Here is an 18077-nt window from a genome sequence, read left to right on the forward strand (position 1 = left end):
CGCTCCAGCGAGAGCTGCAGATCACGATCTGATGAAGCCAACAGGACCACATCATCCGCAAAAAGCAGAGATGTAATCCCAAGGCCACCAAAACGGATCCCCTCATCCAACTCTGACCGGAAACGAGCCCGACTTACTGCCGGCAATGCGGACCGGAGTCTGACACTGGTCATACAGGGACCTGACAGCCCGTATCAAAGGGCCCGGTACCCCATACTCCCGGAGAACCCCCCCAGAAGGCCACCTGGGGACACGGTCGAACACCTTCTCCAAGTCCACACAACACATGTAGACTGGTTGGGTGAACTCCCATGCACCCTCCAGGAGATTGCAATTTTGATTGCTAATTTGAAACAATACAAATCTAGTTGGACGTTTGTTGGACTAGTTCAATGTTTTCCTTCTCCAGTAAAACATACAGGTAGAAAAGTTCAACTATTAAGCCAAAGTGCCACTACAGTAGCACAAAAGTCTTGATCAGTGAACTTTTAGATTCACTGTCTAATAATAAGACTCCATTTATGTCGTCAAAAATAGTATAGAAGAGAATTAATTAACATTAAGCCCCATTTTGAACTATTATTATTGTTGCAGTCTACATTCTACTCAACTGGTCATCTAGTACAATCCTGTGGTGTTTCTTGTATTAATGGAAAAACAGACAGGCAGGCAGGCATAGATGACATGGTGCACACCACAAGGTTCACTCATTTTTATTTACCAGAGAGAAAAACTAAGAAATAGAAAGCTGTTCAGTGTTCCAGTGTTCAACTGACATAGTTTTTTTTTTTTTTTCTCATGGCAAACCCCTGTTGATAAGCTGCATAGTATTCATGTCAAAAATCATCACTGGCAGAACATACAAAACATATTAATTTACTAGTTGACATTTTGTTGCCTTACTAGCCTTTTAACTTCAACTTCAACTGGTATGGACTACAGGGTGACTAGTGTGACACTGGCAAACTAGTAGGACTGTTGCTCCTTCTGGTCTGATGAAGCAAGAGGAGTGTTATTTTGAAGAAGTACAGCGAAATATGGAATAAGCATGAGCAAATTGTGGAGTGAAGTGACAAATCAGAAAGGAGCAGGAAAGTGATGGCTTATGTCAAGGATATCGAATAGTTACTCAAACAGGTTGCCATATGAGCTGATCTTTTGCTTATGAAAATGTTTAATACTGGAATTTTTTTTACTTGAAATCTGATTTTTTTTTTATCTTCCCTTTTGGTTCAGCAGATGCTATGTCCCTCACATCAGTCAGAGTTTGATGACTAGCACAGACATGTAACCCAATTGTTCAATGAAAATAGCAACGTTTAGACTCTTTCTTCTTTTTCCAACCACTCTCATAAAGGTTAATCATTGCTGACAGGATAGTCCACAATGGCACAAGACTCTGTTATTTGTAAAGGAAAGCACCTTTGCATGCAAGATTGACACTCAGGAAATGTTTCTTTCCTGAAACTAAAATAAATATTCTTTTAGTTTCAGGAGAAATTACAAAACTGCAAAACATTTTAAGTGTGTGTTTTGTTCTGTGGATACGTGTAACAGTTTCACTTTTTATTTTATTTAGTCAGATAAAATCATTCTCGACACTAAAGTTTATGTGCTATATTTAATTTTGTTTGCAAATTCAGATTACTGATAATGTTTAATTTAGTTAAACTGGTCCCTTCAAGCATGGATTTCCAAATTTAAAGAGATCCAAGGTGTGCTGTGAGACAGAGAAAAGACAGAAAGCCACCCAGTCCTATTCATGCATCCATATCTTTCTCTGACCACCTGTTCCTTCCCACACTACTAAAACATCAAGGTCTTACTCGCCAAACTAAAATAGGAAATTTTAACAACTAAAAAATAAAGACAGAGATATTACCACAAGCTGCTCCCCGTGTTTAGAAAACGACATTTTTGTACCAATGTTATTTTCAGATCCAACGCTTTGAAGTGGAAAAAGGTAAAGGATTGACTGATTAAGCTATGCAAAGCATTGCAGATGTCTTTAGGTTGTTGCATCACTACATGAATGATAGAAAAAAAAAGTAGTTCGATAGATAAAAATAGGGATTTGTACTGTGCAGAATAGAAAAAGTCTTTCTTTGAACCAATTAAAAAAATTACTCTTACAACAACATGTATTAGTTACGATCAAGCTAAAATTCTGATTTGAATTATGCTGAAATCTGAATTACAGTTTTTGCAAAACTATTTATCCTACTTGGTTCAAAATAAACCTTTTATTCAATGTATGCGAGGCCAATTTTAGTAAGTGAGTCTGGACTGGACTCTTTTCACCCTCTAAGTGTGCTTTAAATCAGCTGTTGGCATGGAAATATCTGCAAAAGATGGTAATCTGTCAGCTTTCTCTGTGTCGTTCTGTCTCAGGTTGCCTGTTTGAGAGAAAACTATGCACCAGGGATCAGTTCTGCAATGACGGTGAGTACAACCTGCAGTCATGCAGAAAAAAATTGACTTTATGTCTGTTTTGTCTAAATTTTATGTTTTATTTTTTGACCCAAAAACATGTCTACGCCTGTAGGATCTTTAAGTACACACATAAACATAGATAGATATTAAAACGTGTTAAGTGTCACAGGGTTAAATGTTTGTGTACAAAAATAGACAAAAAAAAATTGAGGATTCCTCCCCTTTTACTTCATTTGTCTTCATCTCTCCGTCACCTGTCCCCCTATTTTTCGTCATCTCTATCTAAACCCCTCCCCTTCCCGACGACCCCCAGTTTCCATAGCAACACTGACATCACGGTGAGGCCAACTCCCCCACAGTTGTTGTGTTGATACAGCGATGAGTCACTAACACGCACTTACGTCCCTCTCTGTGGAAACGGTACTTACGCACACACTCGACGCTTGAGCAGAATACCAAATGGATAAGTGAGCTTGCTTACTCTCCAAAGAAAGGAAGAATAGGAGAAAAACATTCGGAGATCCACCCAAAACACTTTGTTATTTTTATACCACTTTGCTTCTTCAACAGCCTAGTACGCAAAATAAGCCATGTTTTGCGTGCTTATTTGGCACCAATAAAGGCTGATTACGTTTTTTTAATAGTGTAAGAGACCCTTAACACCAGGAAGAAAATAAAATGGTAGCCATTGCATTCAATAAAAATAAAAAAAAATTCAACACTTTATGAGAGGTACTCAGCTACAATATTATGACAAAGAAGTTGACAAACACCTATAGTTATTTTAGGAGTAAAGCCCTGTTAGGAGTCTTGCGGACTTTATTTTAGACAGATTAGTATTCTGTATATCGTTGGTGCTAAACTATGATTGCAAGTTGTTACTTTAGTTTGCTTAATATACTGATGTTTTCTTTTTGTCTTGTTTCATTTCTGCTAAAAAAAAATGGCATCCAGAGTCCATCTAGTTTTTTTATTTGAACTTTCTAATTCTGGATCTTAAAGATGTGATAAAGGATAAAGATTTCACAAAAACATATTTTGATTTATCAAAACTGGCTGTTGCCCTAAATGAGGTTTTTATCAATGACTTATTTTGACTTTGATGTTTTGTAAATTTAAAAATAGCAATAATTTTACTTAAGAAAACATATGATGCACATTTTCCTTCAAGAATTATAGACTCAAGTGGATTGTTATATTTTAATAAGAGACAAGATGTGTTTGGTTTGCATTCTGTTGCCTGATTTTTGTTATGTTCTCGATATATTGTTTCAAATTGTCTTAAATGAAAACACAGATTAAAATGAATCAAACTCCATTTGTCTATACAGGTTAAAAAAGTTAACATCATTTCTCCAGTGTTGATTAGACATGCTGTATCAGATCTAAAGCAGGCAATAAGCTTCTATTCAGCTCTCTGCCTCCTCTGCTTCTTGCTTTTGTGAGGATTTTTTTCTTTCTTTTTTTCTTTTGCATTTGATTTGACGTCACTAAATCCTCTGTAAGTGAATAAAAATTCCCTGGTGTGTGCCTTCTATACATTCCTCCCACTACAGAGAGTATAAATTTTACCTACTGTACCATGCTGGTGGTTTTTGCAAAACCTACTGAAGTTATGAGGCATATCCTCCCAATGCTGGGAGACATAACTCTGTGACACAACAATGACCAATCATTGATGGATTTCCTCTTTGGAAATCCATCAATGATTTGATGGAGGAGAGAGCTTTGATCTGCACATTTAATGTATTATCTTTATCTATAAATAGATTTACAGTGATTTCATAAAATGTTGAAAAATATACAACCTGATTGAGTTAGGGTATTTTAATTGTCAAAAACAGAACAATATTGCATTTTAGTATATGGTTGGTCACCCTGGTATGGGGTTAATCTATTAACAGGATTAGCTATTCCATCAAAGAAATGGGCCAAAGTTACTAATGTCTATGCAGTGGAGGTGGGTAAACGTTACCAAGAAGGGGGCAGAAAAAAAAAAAAAACCTATGATCTGAATCACTAAAACAATTTTTGGATTAAGACAAATTGTTCACCCTCCCATTCCTAAACTGGTATAACGCTAGCAAGATTACATAACAACTGGTGCCTATCTATAAAGGACAATGCGCAAAAAACATTCTTCCATGGATAGGTCACCGGTCTGTCACAGAGGCATTCACAACAAATAGCCATTTGTAAGCGTACTCACAACCTAGAGCAACATAATCAACGTTATGTGCATTTTGAAAAGAATGCAACACAAAAAGGCTTCGACCAGTGCAGCAAGAAAGACGAATTAAAGAAGAACATGAAACACAAACGACAGAAAGACAATCACAACATATAAACACAACAATCTACTAACAATGTGGGACCAAAAAGGGAGAGGCAGCTAAGTAGTCATTATCCGGCTGGAACGTTTAGAGTCCAGCATTTTACCCTGCCACATTTTGATATTCAAGGCAAGGTACTTAACCTCAAGCTGCCTACTGAACTGCATCCTAGGGTGCACTCCTGTGATTCAAACAACATCACTTGGTATATGCCTAAAAAACTGGTTATAGAAGCTCAGTCCACTTATTGTTTGGGATCGCTGTAACACAAAAAAGGGAGAGAATGGGCTTTACTTTACCGTAGCTCATCATTTAAGCACCAGACATTTAAGGACTTACAGTGACCCTTTAAACTAAACCAAACAATGCAATTTGAACTTGCACAACAATTATTTCCTTTTCATGCTGGCCCTAATAAGAGCCATTAGTCTCCTAAGTAGAGTTCTCTTAGGCTTTTTCAATTCTGTGGTTCATCAAAAAGTAGCCTTCCAGCCATAATTGCTATAAAATGTTTAAAAGCATTTGCTGAAACAGAGCTCTCCATGTACTGGTAGTAAATATCAACAAAGTAAAAGATAATCTTCTTAAACCAGCAACCTCCGGTTTTAGAATCAACACACACACCAATGCTGTTGTTTACCTTTATGTCCTGGAAGGAATAAAATCATATTCTGCTATGTTTCCTTGTTTCATCTCTGCTATTGGAAAGATAAAGCATTTGTAACTTTTTTGTGATGTTTAAGCTACTTACCTTGAACATTTTATTGTTCTTTTAAAGTGTACATTAAGGAAAGTGCATTAAGAACCTACTCTTTGTTCTCCTATAAAATGAGTTGAATAGGTGTTAGCGCATACAAAGGTGGTAATTTGATTAATAATACATTGAAGCACATCTAAAACATGCATAACTTGTGACCGAGAGTTGGCCATTCTTATGATACATAAACACATAGTAGCCTCTGATTTTGAAATTGAAGGAAAAGTACACTTGGTCATGAAGTCTATTGACAATGAATCTGAAAAGTGTGGCATGTATTTGTTTTCTGCCTCTTTTATCACAACATGAACAATTTAGCCATCAGTAAAATCATTATTATTATGCCTCTTGTTATAATTTTTGCCCATATTTATATTTTGAAATGAATTTCAACTGTGCTGCTTATTCAGTATCAACTGATGTAAACCAATTAGACCTGAGAAATATAATATAATATAATATAATATACAACTGATGGTAAATTTCTGGAATTTTAATATCTGAAATAAAAATAATGTCCTTCATAAAACACATCTAAAAATATCATAAACATTGTCATTTACCACAAACAAAAATAAGCTTACTGTGAAGGTCAAACAAATTTTCAGTGCTAAAACATAAAGTGTATCTTTACCTAACATGTTTTATAGTATTGACAGTTTTTTACTGAAAAACTATAATTAGATTTTTAGACTTTGCTACATAGAGGCATATTGACATGTACAATCATATTTATAGATTGGCTAACATCTAATTATTGCTATATTCTGTCATGTTTTCATTCAACTTTCACCCTTGCTTCCGTCATCATTAACTCCCTTCTCCATATTTTGTCTAACCATGATAAAAATCATTGTAAATTCCATCATGATTATTTAAATGGACGAAGTCTCTTACAAAAGTACAAACAAAAGCTAAACGTGGGTGTGGGTGTGTATCGATCCTTACACTTAAATTCACATTCAGGATTTTGTTTTACTTGGAAATCAGTCTGACCTAACATGGCTCACACCTTCCCCCACGTGCAGCTCCTGACTTTTTGCCATTCTGTTTCTGGTTATAAAACTGTCTTATCAGCTCAGTATAAAATTCACTCCCCTACTCCTCCTTATCTCACTGTAGCAGATTTGGTTGTGTGCGGTTTAACCGGTGTGGTGTCTGCAGTGACTCATCAGTGCACCAAATGAAAAAAAATAATAATCTTCTCCCTGCATTATCTTTCTTCTCACTACACTTATGATCTATACAGCGATCTTTTCTCACAGCAAAATCTGAGAAAACTAAGTTCTGTGATCAAGGGGAAAAAAAATCAAACAAGAGTGTCCCTACAGCTTAAAACAGCTGTTTCAGATTCGCTAAACTGGGTTTAAAAACAGACACTGGCAGTAAAGGACACTTGTCAAACCGACAGTGAGAATCAATGTAGATTTCTAATTTTTCAAATAATAACTAACGTGAGTAATAGATGTCCATCCATTCTTTATCTGAACGTGTGTCCTCGCAGGGTCACAGGGTGGGGATTTGGTGCCTATCTCCAGTAGCCATTGGGCAAGAGGCAGGATAACATAGAGACACACAACCATGCGCTAAGAGCAAACTAAAATATTTAAATAAAAAAAAATGTTTTTGGACTATGGGAAGAAGCTGAAGTACCCTGAGAAAGCACAAGGAGAGCAAGGCGACTTGCCTTATGTCATAAGGTTTCCTTTTTTGAATGCATAATGTGTGTGCGTATTCCAGATGGGTTGTTTGGTCAGTGTCGGAGCTCCAAGCAGGACCAGATCCAGTACCAGGTGACAGTTCCTGTTCTGAAGAGGATGCAGGAAGTCCTCAAACAGCTCATGCTGCAAGGTAAGACAGATCATAAAAAGCATCAATAGTTGGGGAACATTTAGAAAAGTACAACTGGTAAAAGTCAATTTTATGTTCAGTTAGGAGAGTAGTGCTTCATAAAGTCACCCCCCAATGTTTTTGAATGATGTTAGACATAAAACCTTTCATGATATAAAAAAATTCTATAAATAAATGTAGAAATTTTCCTCTGACACGCATCCATTTTTCACACACTCTCCTAAAGCGGATCTTTTATGGTCTTGCTTAATTTTGGTGTGCTTTGTGTGCAGGTCTGTCATGGCAAGATGACATCACCCAGTACATTTTATCAAAAGAACTGAAGAGAGTTCCCCATACCACTGCTCTCTCAAAGCCAATCTCCTCTTCACCCTCTTCTCATTCATCTCAGTGAGCATTTGCACTCARATGCTTGAGTCAAGCTACAGTCATGCAGAGCAATACCCATGTAACTCTTGTCTGTGTTTCTGGACTGTTTAACAGCTCAAAACAGCACATCTCCCACCATCCCAGCTCTAAGTCAGGGTCCACATCTTCTGGTGGTAAATATGTGGACTACATGTATGTTGAGCCTCCTCAGTCCCCACTGCGTGTGCAATCAGCACCCTTGGATCCATACATGTATCACCAGGTATAMAAGCTCGCTTGATATAAACTTGCCGAAGTTGACTGGTTTAATTTGAAGTCATAGTTTCACAGCAGTCAAACGTTTAAATCTAAACTCAAGCCAAGATCAATCCTCAATGGAGCYGATTCACATTATATTTAATAGTTTTTTAATCTTGATCGATCACAGCACAGATACCAAGACGAAGTGGAGAGATCTCTTCTGAATGGAGGAGGCGGATATGCTCGCCCCTCTTCAAGGTCTCAGGGCAGCCAGAGGGAACAAGAGCGGGACCGGCAGCTACTGCAGGAAGTCCTGTCTCTATACCTGGCGTCTGCGCAGCCGTCTTATCGGCATAGAGGGTCTGCTCCCATAGCTCCTGCAGGTAAATCCATATTCATCTTATTTATTGTTTTATATTATTATGATTGTTGTTAATACTATATTTAATATCCGTTTTATTTGAGAAGGCACTGTGAATTTGTGCTATAAGTTTCTGGGAACTTGTAAGTGTAGTCTATAGGTGAATCATTTTGAACCGAGCAGGTGTGTCGTGTGGATGGGAGAGAAGATAGAATAACTTTTTTTTTTTTTTGAGACTGAGTGCAGGCTTAGTAACTGTGCAATCGCTTAACATCCACTTAAATCTAAACTCATTATGAAGAAACAATCAAATATATATATATATATATAAAGTGAAACATCACTTAAGCCTTTATTTCTTGTAATTATGATAATTTTATGCTGACAGTTAATGGAAATATGATGTTTTAAATCAGAATATCACATCAGAACAATATAAAGAAAAGCGTTTTGATTAAAAAATGTGGGGATAATGAAAAGCATGTTTGAAGATTGTTAATTATAAAAAGCAAGGAGCCTCATCAGAATGAATAATCTCACTAATTTATTGAAAATTGCAGTACATTTTACTTCAAGACGCATTTTGTGATCTTTTAAATCTTCAATAAAAGTTATTTGTTTACTGAAATGTACTACTAACCCTCCTGATCCCACTAAGGGTTATGGGTGTACAGAAAATGGATGGATGGAAATGTACTGTGATTCCAGCCCTTGCAACATTTTAGGAGAGCAGTACAGTTTTTTTTTTTATTATTATTACTTCTTAGGCCACTTTCTTCTGGCAGGAATTATTTAGACCTAAAGGAACATTTTAACTCAAAATGATGAATCTGCTGTGAAGGCACCGGATAAAAAAAAAAAGTTTTAGATTCAGTCTTTCTATTTACAACAGCCAATCATAAACAATATTTTACCTTTTCTTTAGTTGAATTCGGAAAATTTTAAAGTCAGACAAGAAAGGAGTAAATTAGCACCAATAATWTACAGTACTATAGATTGATTAAATGAATTTAGTATATACACATTTTTTTACAATTCTCATTTTTCCCCGTTTATTAGATATTTGACTTTTAGAAACTACTCTCACTCAGCTGTATAATTAGATATGACACTTTTTTTTCTTTTGTGCTACAAGTTCCTATTTAATAGCCCTCTTCCAGTTTTTGTAAGACCAAATAATGTCAGTCAAATGTCAGTCAAACTGTGTTTTGATTGGCATTTCTGTAAATACAAAAAACAGAAGAATTTGGTTACTGTCAGCACACTGCAAGTGACAGCGTCAAACTAAAAACTTTGAATGGTATTTTTATGACGCATTTTTTTAAGTTCTATTTAAAGAACAACTATTTGCTTTCTAGATCAAATTTACAGCAAAATRTGTTCATATTAAAACAGGCAGGTAGGAAACTGACCTGTAATAAGGGGAAAAGCCAGAGTCTTAAAGATTTTAATAAGCAATTAAAATCTAACAGATCATTAYTGTAGATAACACTGTTGTTGGTGGAATTATGTAATGATTGACTATTCGTGCTAAAATATCAGATAAATCATAAACACACACAATTCATTCATGATAACTTTCTGTTTTTATGTGCAGGTTTGCCTTATTATGAAGATTTAGAGATACCAGTGGACTATGTGGAAGACTACACTCTAGAGGAGAGGCTTGGTACTGCAGGAAGACAACCAAACATTCAGAATAAGAAAGCTCCACAGGAGTCTGCTCCCCTGGTTGCAAATAATGGTGAACAAAAGGGCTTATGATTGCAGTTTTTTTTTTTTTTTAGTTGTGTAATACCTCTAAGTAAAATGTAGCACAACATGCTTGCTAGCTGTGTAAATACACTGCTCTTCCATGCTAGATGGCTTGCTTCAGAGGATGTCAGGTGTCTTGCAGAAGTACAACATTGATCCCAGGGAACTCAGTCAGGAGCAACTCTACAAGCTGGCTCTCATACTGAAGCTGCTGCCAGGGCAGGACAAGACAGGTACAGCATGAAATATTTACTTCTCTCGAGTTCTGCTCCTCTTTTAAAATAAAGTAAAAGGTTCATTTTTTAGGAGGCAAGCTGTATCATGTTTTAATGAGTTAGTCTGAAACTGAGCTTTGTCTCTGAAAATAGACCCAAATGAGAAGGATCTCATCGCTCTTAAAGAGGTATGTCAACCATCATATTTAGCTATTTAGCAGTAATCGAAACATGTTATCATATACATTTTTACATTGTTCAGCCAGATAAGACTATCTGGACTGATAGACTGGTCTCCTATCGCCTTTTTAGATGCAGTTGTTAAAAAAAGAAAGTGTGTCCAAACCAGATAAGGCTGCTCCTGTTCCTGGTCCGCTTGATTCTCCTGCTGCCTCCTCTGCTATAGTCCCTGATAAAGCTCTACCTAASAGCCCCAGCATCCCCACATCTGCCTCCAAGCCTCCACAGGCTGCTCCTGTTGAAGTTGAGAAAAGCTTTAAAGAGCCTTTAGTAGAGGGTATKRAAGGCAAAGAGGAGTATGGGTACATCGTCACTAACCAAAGGTCAGCATTTGTGTTTATATCAATGTACACTTATTATTTATAATCATTTGTAAAAAAAAAAAAAAAAGAAGAACAGCTAATGCGTTCAACAAGATTAATTTAACTGGGAACTTTTTTTTTTCTGCAGTCCCCTGAGTCTGTATGATGGAGTGAAGCTTTTGCAACTTCTGGCTGAAAAAATACACCTGACAACCAGCAGCTTCATCAACATTAGGTAAAGGTGAAACAGTGTCACCATGCCAGAGGGAAACTATTTTACTTTTTCATGAGACTTCAACATGAATGCTGTTTTTTTTTTTTTTGCTTTTTTTGTGCGTCACCAGTGTGGTGGGTCAGGCGTTGACTTTCCGCATCCGCCAGAATGAACACAACATGACGGCTGCAGAGGTGGCTGCCAAAGCCGGTGAGATGCACACATTCTCTCTAACACTTATGATGCATAGCCACACATACACATGGGCATTGTGCGTGGGCACTTTATTCAGTCACACTTGCAGTTTTGTGCTTTTCTCCAGTCTTTTTTTTTTTTTTTGAGATGCTTTTTTCACCTCAACAGAATCTGAGAAGAACTTTCTGGAGTCTGAGACTGGCCTGAAAATCGTCCAGACTGGTGTAGGAGAGGTAATTCAAACAGATGGTTAAAGAGACTGACAGAAAGTCAAACTACTTTTGACTGTTGGTTATTTTGATTCATCTTTTCATTTATTTTTTGTGATCACTACAATTACTTCTACCCAAGTTTCATTAGAGCGGGAGGCGAAATAAAATAACACAATTTAAACCAATTGTCTACCTGATTTGCCTATTGTTGTACAAAATGGTAAGACTGCATCACAGTTGCCATCTACAGAAAGCAAAAAAAAGTGCTTATTTTAATGAGCAGGTTAAGAACTTTTCAGTGTTGCTGAGGACGTGACTTTAAACTTAGGAATTAATAGCCATAACAACCGTGCCACGATGACTCATACACTGCCACTGTTTGTCGGAAGTAAAAGTCTGTGAAAGGCGAAAGCAGCATCACCCTGTTATTAACAAAAACAACTTTGATTGTGGGGATTGATTTTGGAAAGCATCAGCTCCTTCCTTGAAAAGTATTCCATGTGCATYGTATACCTTAATATACATTAGGTTACATTAAGATATATAAAACATTCAATCTCAAAAATTATCTAAACCAATCTGAAAGCAWGGTTTTATCTTACTTTCTAGAAAGCTTTGCATATTGAAATAAAAAAAAATCGCCAAGATTATTTATTCCCTTCATTCAAAAGTCATWAAAAATCAGCACAAAATTTGACGCAGGTCGCAAATGTAAAGAATTAGGGATAGAAGACAACCAATCTAACCAAGAATCAAATGGGATAAGAATCAAGCAATAGCTAACCACTACGAGGAAAGAAAAGAAAGCGTGAAACAAACGTTTGCAGCAAATCAAGACAAAAATACTTCTAATCCATACACCACTCTTAGTTTAAAAGTGAGACAGTGTGCTTTGCATGAGGTTTGACCTTCTGTTTTAACTCGTTTTGTCGGGTGCCTTTCATGACAGTTAAATCTTAGCACTGAAATTATAATACATATTTTTGATTCAGGAATCTAGTATCATTTTTGAGTGYTTAGAGCTGTATTATTTAGTTCTCAACTGTTAAACCTTGCTACACAACAAACACCAGCAGTGCATGTATCTTACCTTCAAGGACTGTTTTCCATCCCCCACTACCTTTAAAGCTGTGATGCTGTGAGTCATTTTTTTTTCTCCTGTGTGTGTGTGTATGTGCATAAATCTGTAGCCAGAGCTAGTAAGTCAAGCGACACTTCCAGAAAGCCAGTACTTCACTTGTTGCCATGGCATTTAAACTCCTCCACCTCCCACCCCTCACTCCCAGATCCCAGGTGCCATGGCAACTGTCATACAAGCATCAGTGACCTCAGTATCTGCCATTCACACAATGAGCGTCCCCCACATCTCCTGCTTTGTGCATGAAAGGTTAATGACAAATTAAGCATAGATGATTTGCAACAATAGATATGCTACTGTTCCTGCCATATTATGTATTTTATCTTTTAAATCATTCCATAATTCATAGTTTTACTCATTGCACATGCTTCAGTTATTCTTGAGTTGCTCATAGTTAGTGATTTTTAAAAATTCATTTCTAAAAATTTGCTTTAAAATGAGTGGTTTGCTTTAGTCTCACTGTAGGTAATATATTTAAGAACTAATGTAATATTGTAGCCATTTTAAAAGCCGACCTTTATATTATCTGATCATAGCAACGAGCCCTGCATGTCCAATTTAGCTAAAAGTAAAGTTATAAATAAGAAAATCACTGATAATATTAAGAAAGGTGTTTTTATTCATGTTTTATTTGTAACTAATCTATCGAAATTAAGCTCATCTGCTGATTTTCTTAATGCAGATTGCACGTCAAATTAATTTTAAGCCTTTTTCATTACTTTGGAAAATTATGGGTTTTTTTTATTGAGATTAATAATTTGTACATAAATGTAAAAACACAAGATCTTACAACTGTAACTGTTCCTTCTGTCTTTGTGGGTTGCATATTACAAACTGTTTTACAAACAGGTGGCCTGGCATTGCTTGAATAGCGTTGAATAGCGACCCGTGGGATGGTTGGTTGGTCTTTATGGAGACCTCAGCTGTCTTTTTACTAGATTTATAGAGCACAGCACTCTGACCTTTCAGACATCTGTCTGTGAAACTCAACCTCGTTGCTCGATGAGCACACACAGCTGCCTTGTGCTGTTACAGAGAATCAAATCAATTGTGAAAACAACATTAGGCGACCTTTAAGTCGGAGTCATGACAAAGCACAGATTCTGAAGCAGCTTGACAACTGGAGTTCAAGACAAGAATGCAGTAACACTTATTTGATAATACTAAGTTTTCTTTAAAGTTGTACACTCTAATTTTTGCTGCTTCTTTTTTTTTTTTTTTCAGAGAACAAATGCACGAGGTCTCCCTCAGGTAATTAGGGTCCCTCCAGGATCCAGTGGTACAGTCATCACCCTCGTTTCCATGGCAGTGGTCGGAGGTGTGCTCGTACTGGCAATGGGCATAGCTTGTTTCAGGCACTATTTCCATCAAGTAGCCAATGGTAAACTTGGCTTGGGGCCAGAAGGAGGAGCAGAAACGCACTTTGACTACCAGGTGAGACTACAGAGAACGTGTAAACCTAGCAGGGGTATTTTACAAACTTAAAATGGAACACAGTAAATTTAGCTTTTATTTTGCTTAACTGTCAGATTTCTTTCCGAGTTTTATTCTATATTGCTTAAAACTTGACTTTTAGAATCTACCTCTCTGGTGCAGATCATTTTGAGGACTAGCACCTTTTCCTTTGTTTCACGCTGTTTTCTAAAGCACAAATTATGCAGCATGCTATCTAGTTCACCAGACTCAGAACGAGAAGAAATTACCATAAAACCTTCAGAAAAACTGAAGAGGACATTTTAAAAAATGGAAAGAAAGTCTCTTCCTTCCTGTCGCCTATGGGAGCAAAATTGAGAAATTGGGGATAACGCTAGAGTTCGACACATAATTCTAGCATGCGTTTTATTGTGTAAAGCTTGTACAGTATCATTAGCTCAATGCATTAAACACACATGCATTTTATCACTTTATTTAGGAGCTCTGTCGGCAGCACATGGCCTCCAAATCTTCCCTCTGCCGTCAAGATTGTGTTGGAGGGGTGAGCAGTGGCATGGCGGGGCCTGCAACAGGAGCCGGAGCCGGCGGACGGAGGGGCACAGACACGTCCCGTGTCAGCAGCGTGTCGTCCCAGTTCAGCGACGGGCCGCAGCACAGCCCGTCCTCCACTCACAGCTCTACCCCGTCCTGGAGCGAAGAGCCAGCTCAGTCTAATATGGACATCTCCACGGGCCACATGATACTGGTGAGGGGACAACAGAGCACAGAAAGAGTAATGGAAAAGTACTTCCAGGTGCATGCAGTGTGAATATTGAATTCTCTTGCGTCGGCCAGGCATACATGGAGGATCACCTGCGTAACAAGGACCGGCTGCAGAAGGAGTGGGAGGCTCTGTGCTCCTATCAGGCTGAGCCCTGCTCTGTGTCTGTGGCCCAGGAGGCTTCCAACATGGACCGAAATCGTCACGCTGAAGCCCTCCCCTGTTAGTCACCAATCAATCCTTCTTTCTGTTCATTTCTGTCACTGTGTTTGCTCTGCGGAACGAGTGCTGATGTAAAAAGTGAAAAGAAGCACGAGACTGCTTTTTTTTTTTTTTCTTTTTTCTACAAATATTTTAAACACCGGTTGGCTGGAGACTCTTTACAAGCAATGTTTCTTTTTCAGATGATCACTCTCGTGTGAAGTTGAAGCAAGAAGTTAACCCCAATAAACAGGATTACATCAACGCCAGTTTTATTGTAAGAAATCACTGATGCAATGATTAATATTGCCTATATGATCTCCCCAAAAAGTCTGATTTTATCTTCCACTTATTAAATGTGAAGATTTTATAAAATCAATTATCTAAATTAGGAGAATACATAATAATGAAAAGACAAACACTTAACGTATACAAATTGAAATGGGAAACCTTGTTTATGTTTCACAGTTTTCACCCCTCACCTAATTTTCTTTCCTGCCAACAGAAGATCTGCATGACTCTTGTTTCTCTTTCAGTTTGATCATGACCCTCGCCAACCAGCCTATATTGCCACACAGGGACCTTTGCCCCACACTGTTGCTGATTTCTGGCAGGTCAGTTAGACTTTTTATTGGTTTTTGTGCTCCCATCCTTGCATTGCGATGCATTTGTTCTTCAAAGAAACTGTGGAATAAAGTATGGGACAACTTATATAAGACAGTATAATGTACTACAAAATGTAATAAAACTATGGTGCACTTCAAAAGTATTTAGAAGAACATTAATGAGAGAAACAATCAGGTTTCATGTTAACTCTAGAGAAAATGGCTCAGGTGCCAGAATGCATCATTTGTCATTAACTGGACAAATCTGACTAGAAAAATAAATCTCAAGATATGATCGCAACGTTACAAATATGTGGTTCAACAGAAAACGGGACATTTCTCATTTCTTAATTCTCTGTGACAATCAAAGTGGTCTCTTTGAAATGCAGATGGTTTGGGAGAACGGCTGCACAGTGATTGTGATGATGACTGCTCTGGTGGAAGATGGGGAGAAGCAAAGCGAACGATATTGGCCTGATGAAGGTTCTTCTCTCTACCACATCTATGAGGTTTGTTTTCAGCTGCAACCCTTAAGTAGATGATGGGGAATCACAAATAAATGTAAGAAAAAGTATTACCCCCTTTTTGTAACATGAATATCTAGGGTGGTTTTTGCAAAATTGCAAGTTTTTGTAAGCAAGACATTTTAAACCCTTCCCCTGTATTTTTTTTTATCCTGCTTTTGTCTTTTTCTCACCCAGGTGAATCTGGTATCGGAGCATATCTGGTGTAAGGACTTCCTGGTGCGCAGCTTCTACTTGAAGAACGTTCAGACGCAGGAGACAAGGACATTGACGCAGTTTCACTTGCTGAGCTGGCCTGGTGACGGCATTCCCACCTCTACAAGACCGCTGCTCGACTTTCGCAGGTACAGAAACTGCACAGTGTGCAGGAACAGCTAGTACGTCATATGAACATTACTCATAATTCAGTCGTTTCTATAATTTAAAAAGGGTGCAGTTTGCTGAATGACGCGTTTAAGTACTTCTAAATACTTTCATCGAATCCATGTTTTTCTTTCTTCTCGTACCTTTCCAACCATTGACCGCTGTAATATAATGAGGCATTCTTGCTTTTTATTTCATACCACATCCATCCATCCATCAATCACCCCGGTTCCCTGTCCTTCTTTCCCAGTATGCAGGTTGATAGGTTTGTATTTTAACATCTCCCAGTGTCATTTTTGTGGTTTGCAGCTAGTACTCTGGCTCCAGTTGCATAGTCACAAAAATGAACATTGGAAGGTGTGACTGGCTGCTGCAGGCTTCTCCTTCTCCTCCTGTCCTATCCCCACATCTTCACGTCAAACTTGCAACCTTTATAAGCCCTGTCAGTGTGTCTCTCGCCACAAATCTGATCCTTTAAATGAATATTTCCATATTTATTCTGCTTCCACAAAGTTTATTGTCATTCATTTTAGCAGTAACCACATGAGCCTGTAACTGCTTAAGCCTCAGTGTTTACAATGCCTTGCAAAAGTTATTCTACCTATTAGTTTTTTTGGCATTGTGACACCTTTCAACCACAATTTCGATCTTGTGTGAGTCCACCAAAACTGGGAGTAGCCAAAAGGTATAATGTTACTATGGGGGAACTGCTGAGATCCGCAGCATCGGTCAGCATGGTAACTCTTTGTCTTGCTCTCCATATGGGTAGCTTTTATAGAAGAGTGTCCAAAACACACAAACAAACAAAAAACATTAGAAATACAGTTTAACATTTGGAACAAGACATGTATTGGATAAAGTATCAAATAAAACTAAGATGTACCTTTCTCAGAATTCTTAATGGTGTTAAAAACAAGGGAAAATCTGTTTCTGACTGCAACAGATTTGAGCCTGGGGAGAAAGTGTATCTTCCAACAGGACAAAACTCTGAAACATGTAACCAGAGATACAGAAATAGTTTAGGTCAAGCTACTTTTATTTGTTGGAATGGCACAGTAAAACTCCAGAGGTAAATCCAATTGATAAACTTTGCCAAGAATTGAAAGTTGAATCTTTACAGATGTTCTCTGTCCAGTCTGACTGAATCTTGAGTCTCCAAAGTTGCAACGGTGAAAGAAATGTGAAAAAAAAAAAAAATTCAGCTGTCATCACAGTGAATTGTGGTTTTATAAAATGTTGACAAGGAATTTTTAGTGTTGTATCACAAAAAGTTCCAGTAAAACTGATGTCTGTGTTTGAATTGGGACAAAATGTGGGTATGGATACTTTTGCAAGGCACACATTGTATGCCTTTAATATTTCTAGCATATTGAAAATTGTGCAATGTATTTCTCAATTAAAAAAAAAATCATATTATGAAGTTTGTGATTTGTAATCAAGAATTTCTTTCTTTACTGTCCATTGGTTGTTCTTTTCAGAAAGGTGAATAAATGCTACCGAGGTCGATCCTGCCCCATAATTGTTCACTGCAGGTAAAAAAAGAAACACACACACACACACACACACATATATATA

General features: G+C 37.5%; 1 protein-coding gene across 1 annotated transcript in view; it reads left to right on the forward strand.

The window, feature by feature from the left end:
* The window catches only part of ptprna (protein tyrosine phosphatase receptor type Na), a 23814-nt gene that overhangs the window by 3803 nt on the left and 1934 nt on the right, over positions 1–18077 (forward strand). Inside the window, exons 2-21 of the mRNA XM_008403893.2 lie at positions 2392–2442; positions 7264–7374; positions 7647–7764; positions 7858–8005; positions 8171–8366; positions 9942–10088; positions 10207–10332; positions 10468–10502; positions 10627–10877; positions 11005–11091; positions 11201–11280; positions 11434–11498; positions 13840–14049; positions 14528–14794; positions 14884–15031; positions 15214–15287; positions 15547–15624; positions 16005–16124; positions 16317–16483; positions 17981–18034. Coding sequence (XP_008402115.1) covers positions 2392–2442; positions 7264–7374; positions 7647–7764; positions 7858–8005; positions 8171–8366; positions 9942–10088; positions 10207–10332; positions 10468–10502; positions 10627–10877; positions 11005–11091; positions 11201–11280; positions 11434–11498; positions 13840–14049; positions 14528–14794; positions 14884–15031; positions 15214–15287; positions 15547–15624; positions 16005–16124; positions 16317–16483; positions 17981–18034 — 2533 coding nt within the window. The remainder of the gene's footprint in view (positions 1–2391; positions 2443–7263; positions 7375–7646; positions 7765–7857; positions 8006–8170; positions 8367–9941; positions 10089–10206; positions 10333–10467; positions 10503–10626; positions 10878–11004; positions 11092–11200; positions 11281–11433; positions 11499–13839; positions 14050–14527; positions 14795–14883; positions 15032–15213; positions 15288–15546; positions 15625–16004; positions 16125–16316; positions 16484–17980; positions 18035–18077) is intronic.

The sequence above is a fragment of the Poecilia reticulata genome, linkage group LG2 (genome assembly GCF_000633615.1).
Source record: "Poecilia reticulata strain Guanapo linkage group LG2, Guppy_female_1.0+MT, whole genome shotgun sequence".
Classification (NCBI taxonomy): domain Eukaryota; kingdom Metazoa; phylum Chordata; class Actinopteri; order Cyprinodontiformes; family Poeciliidae; genus Poecilia; species Poecilia reticulata.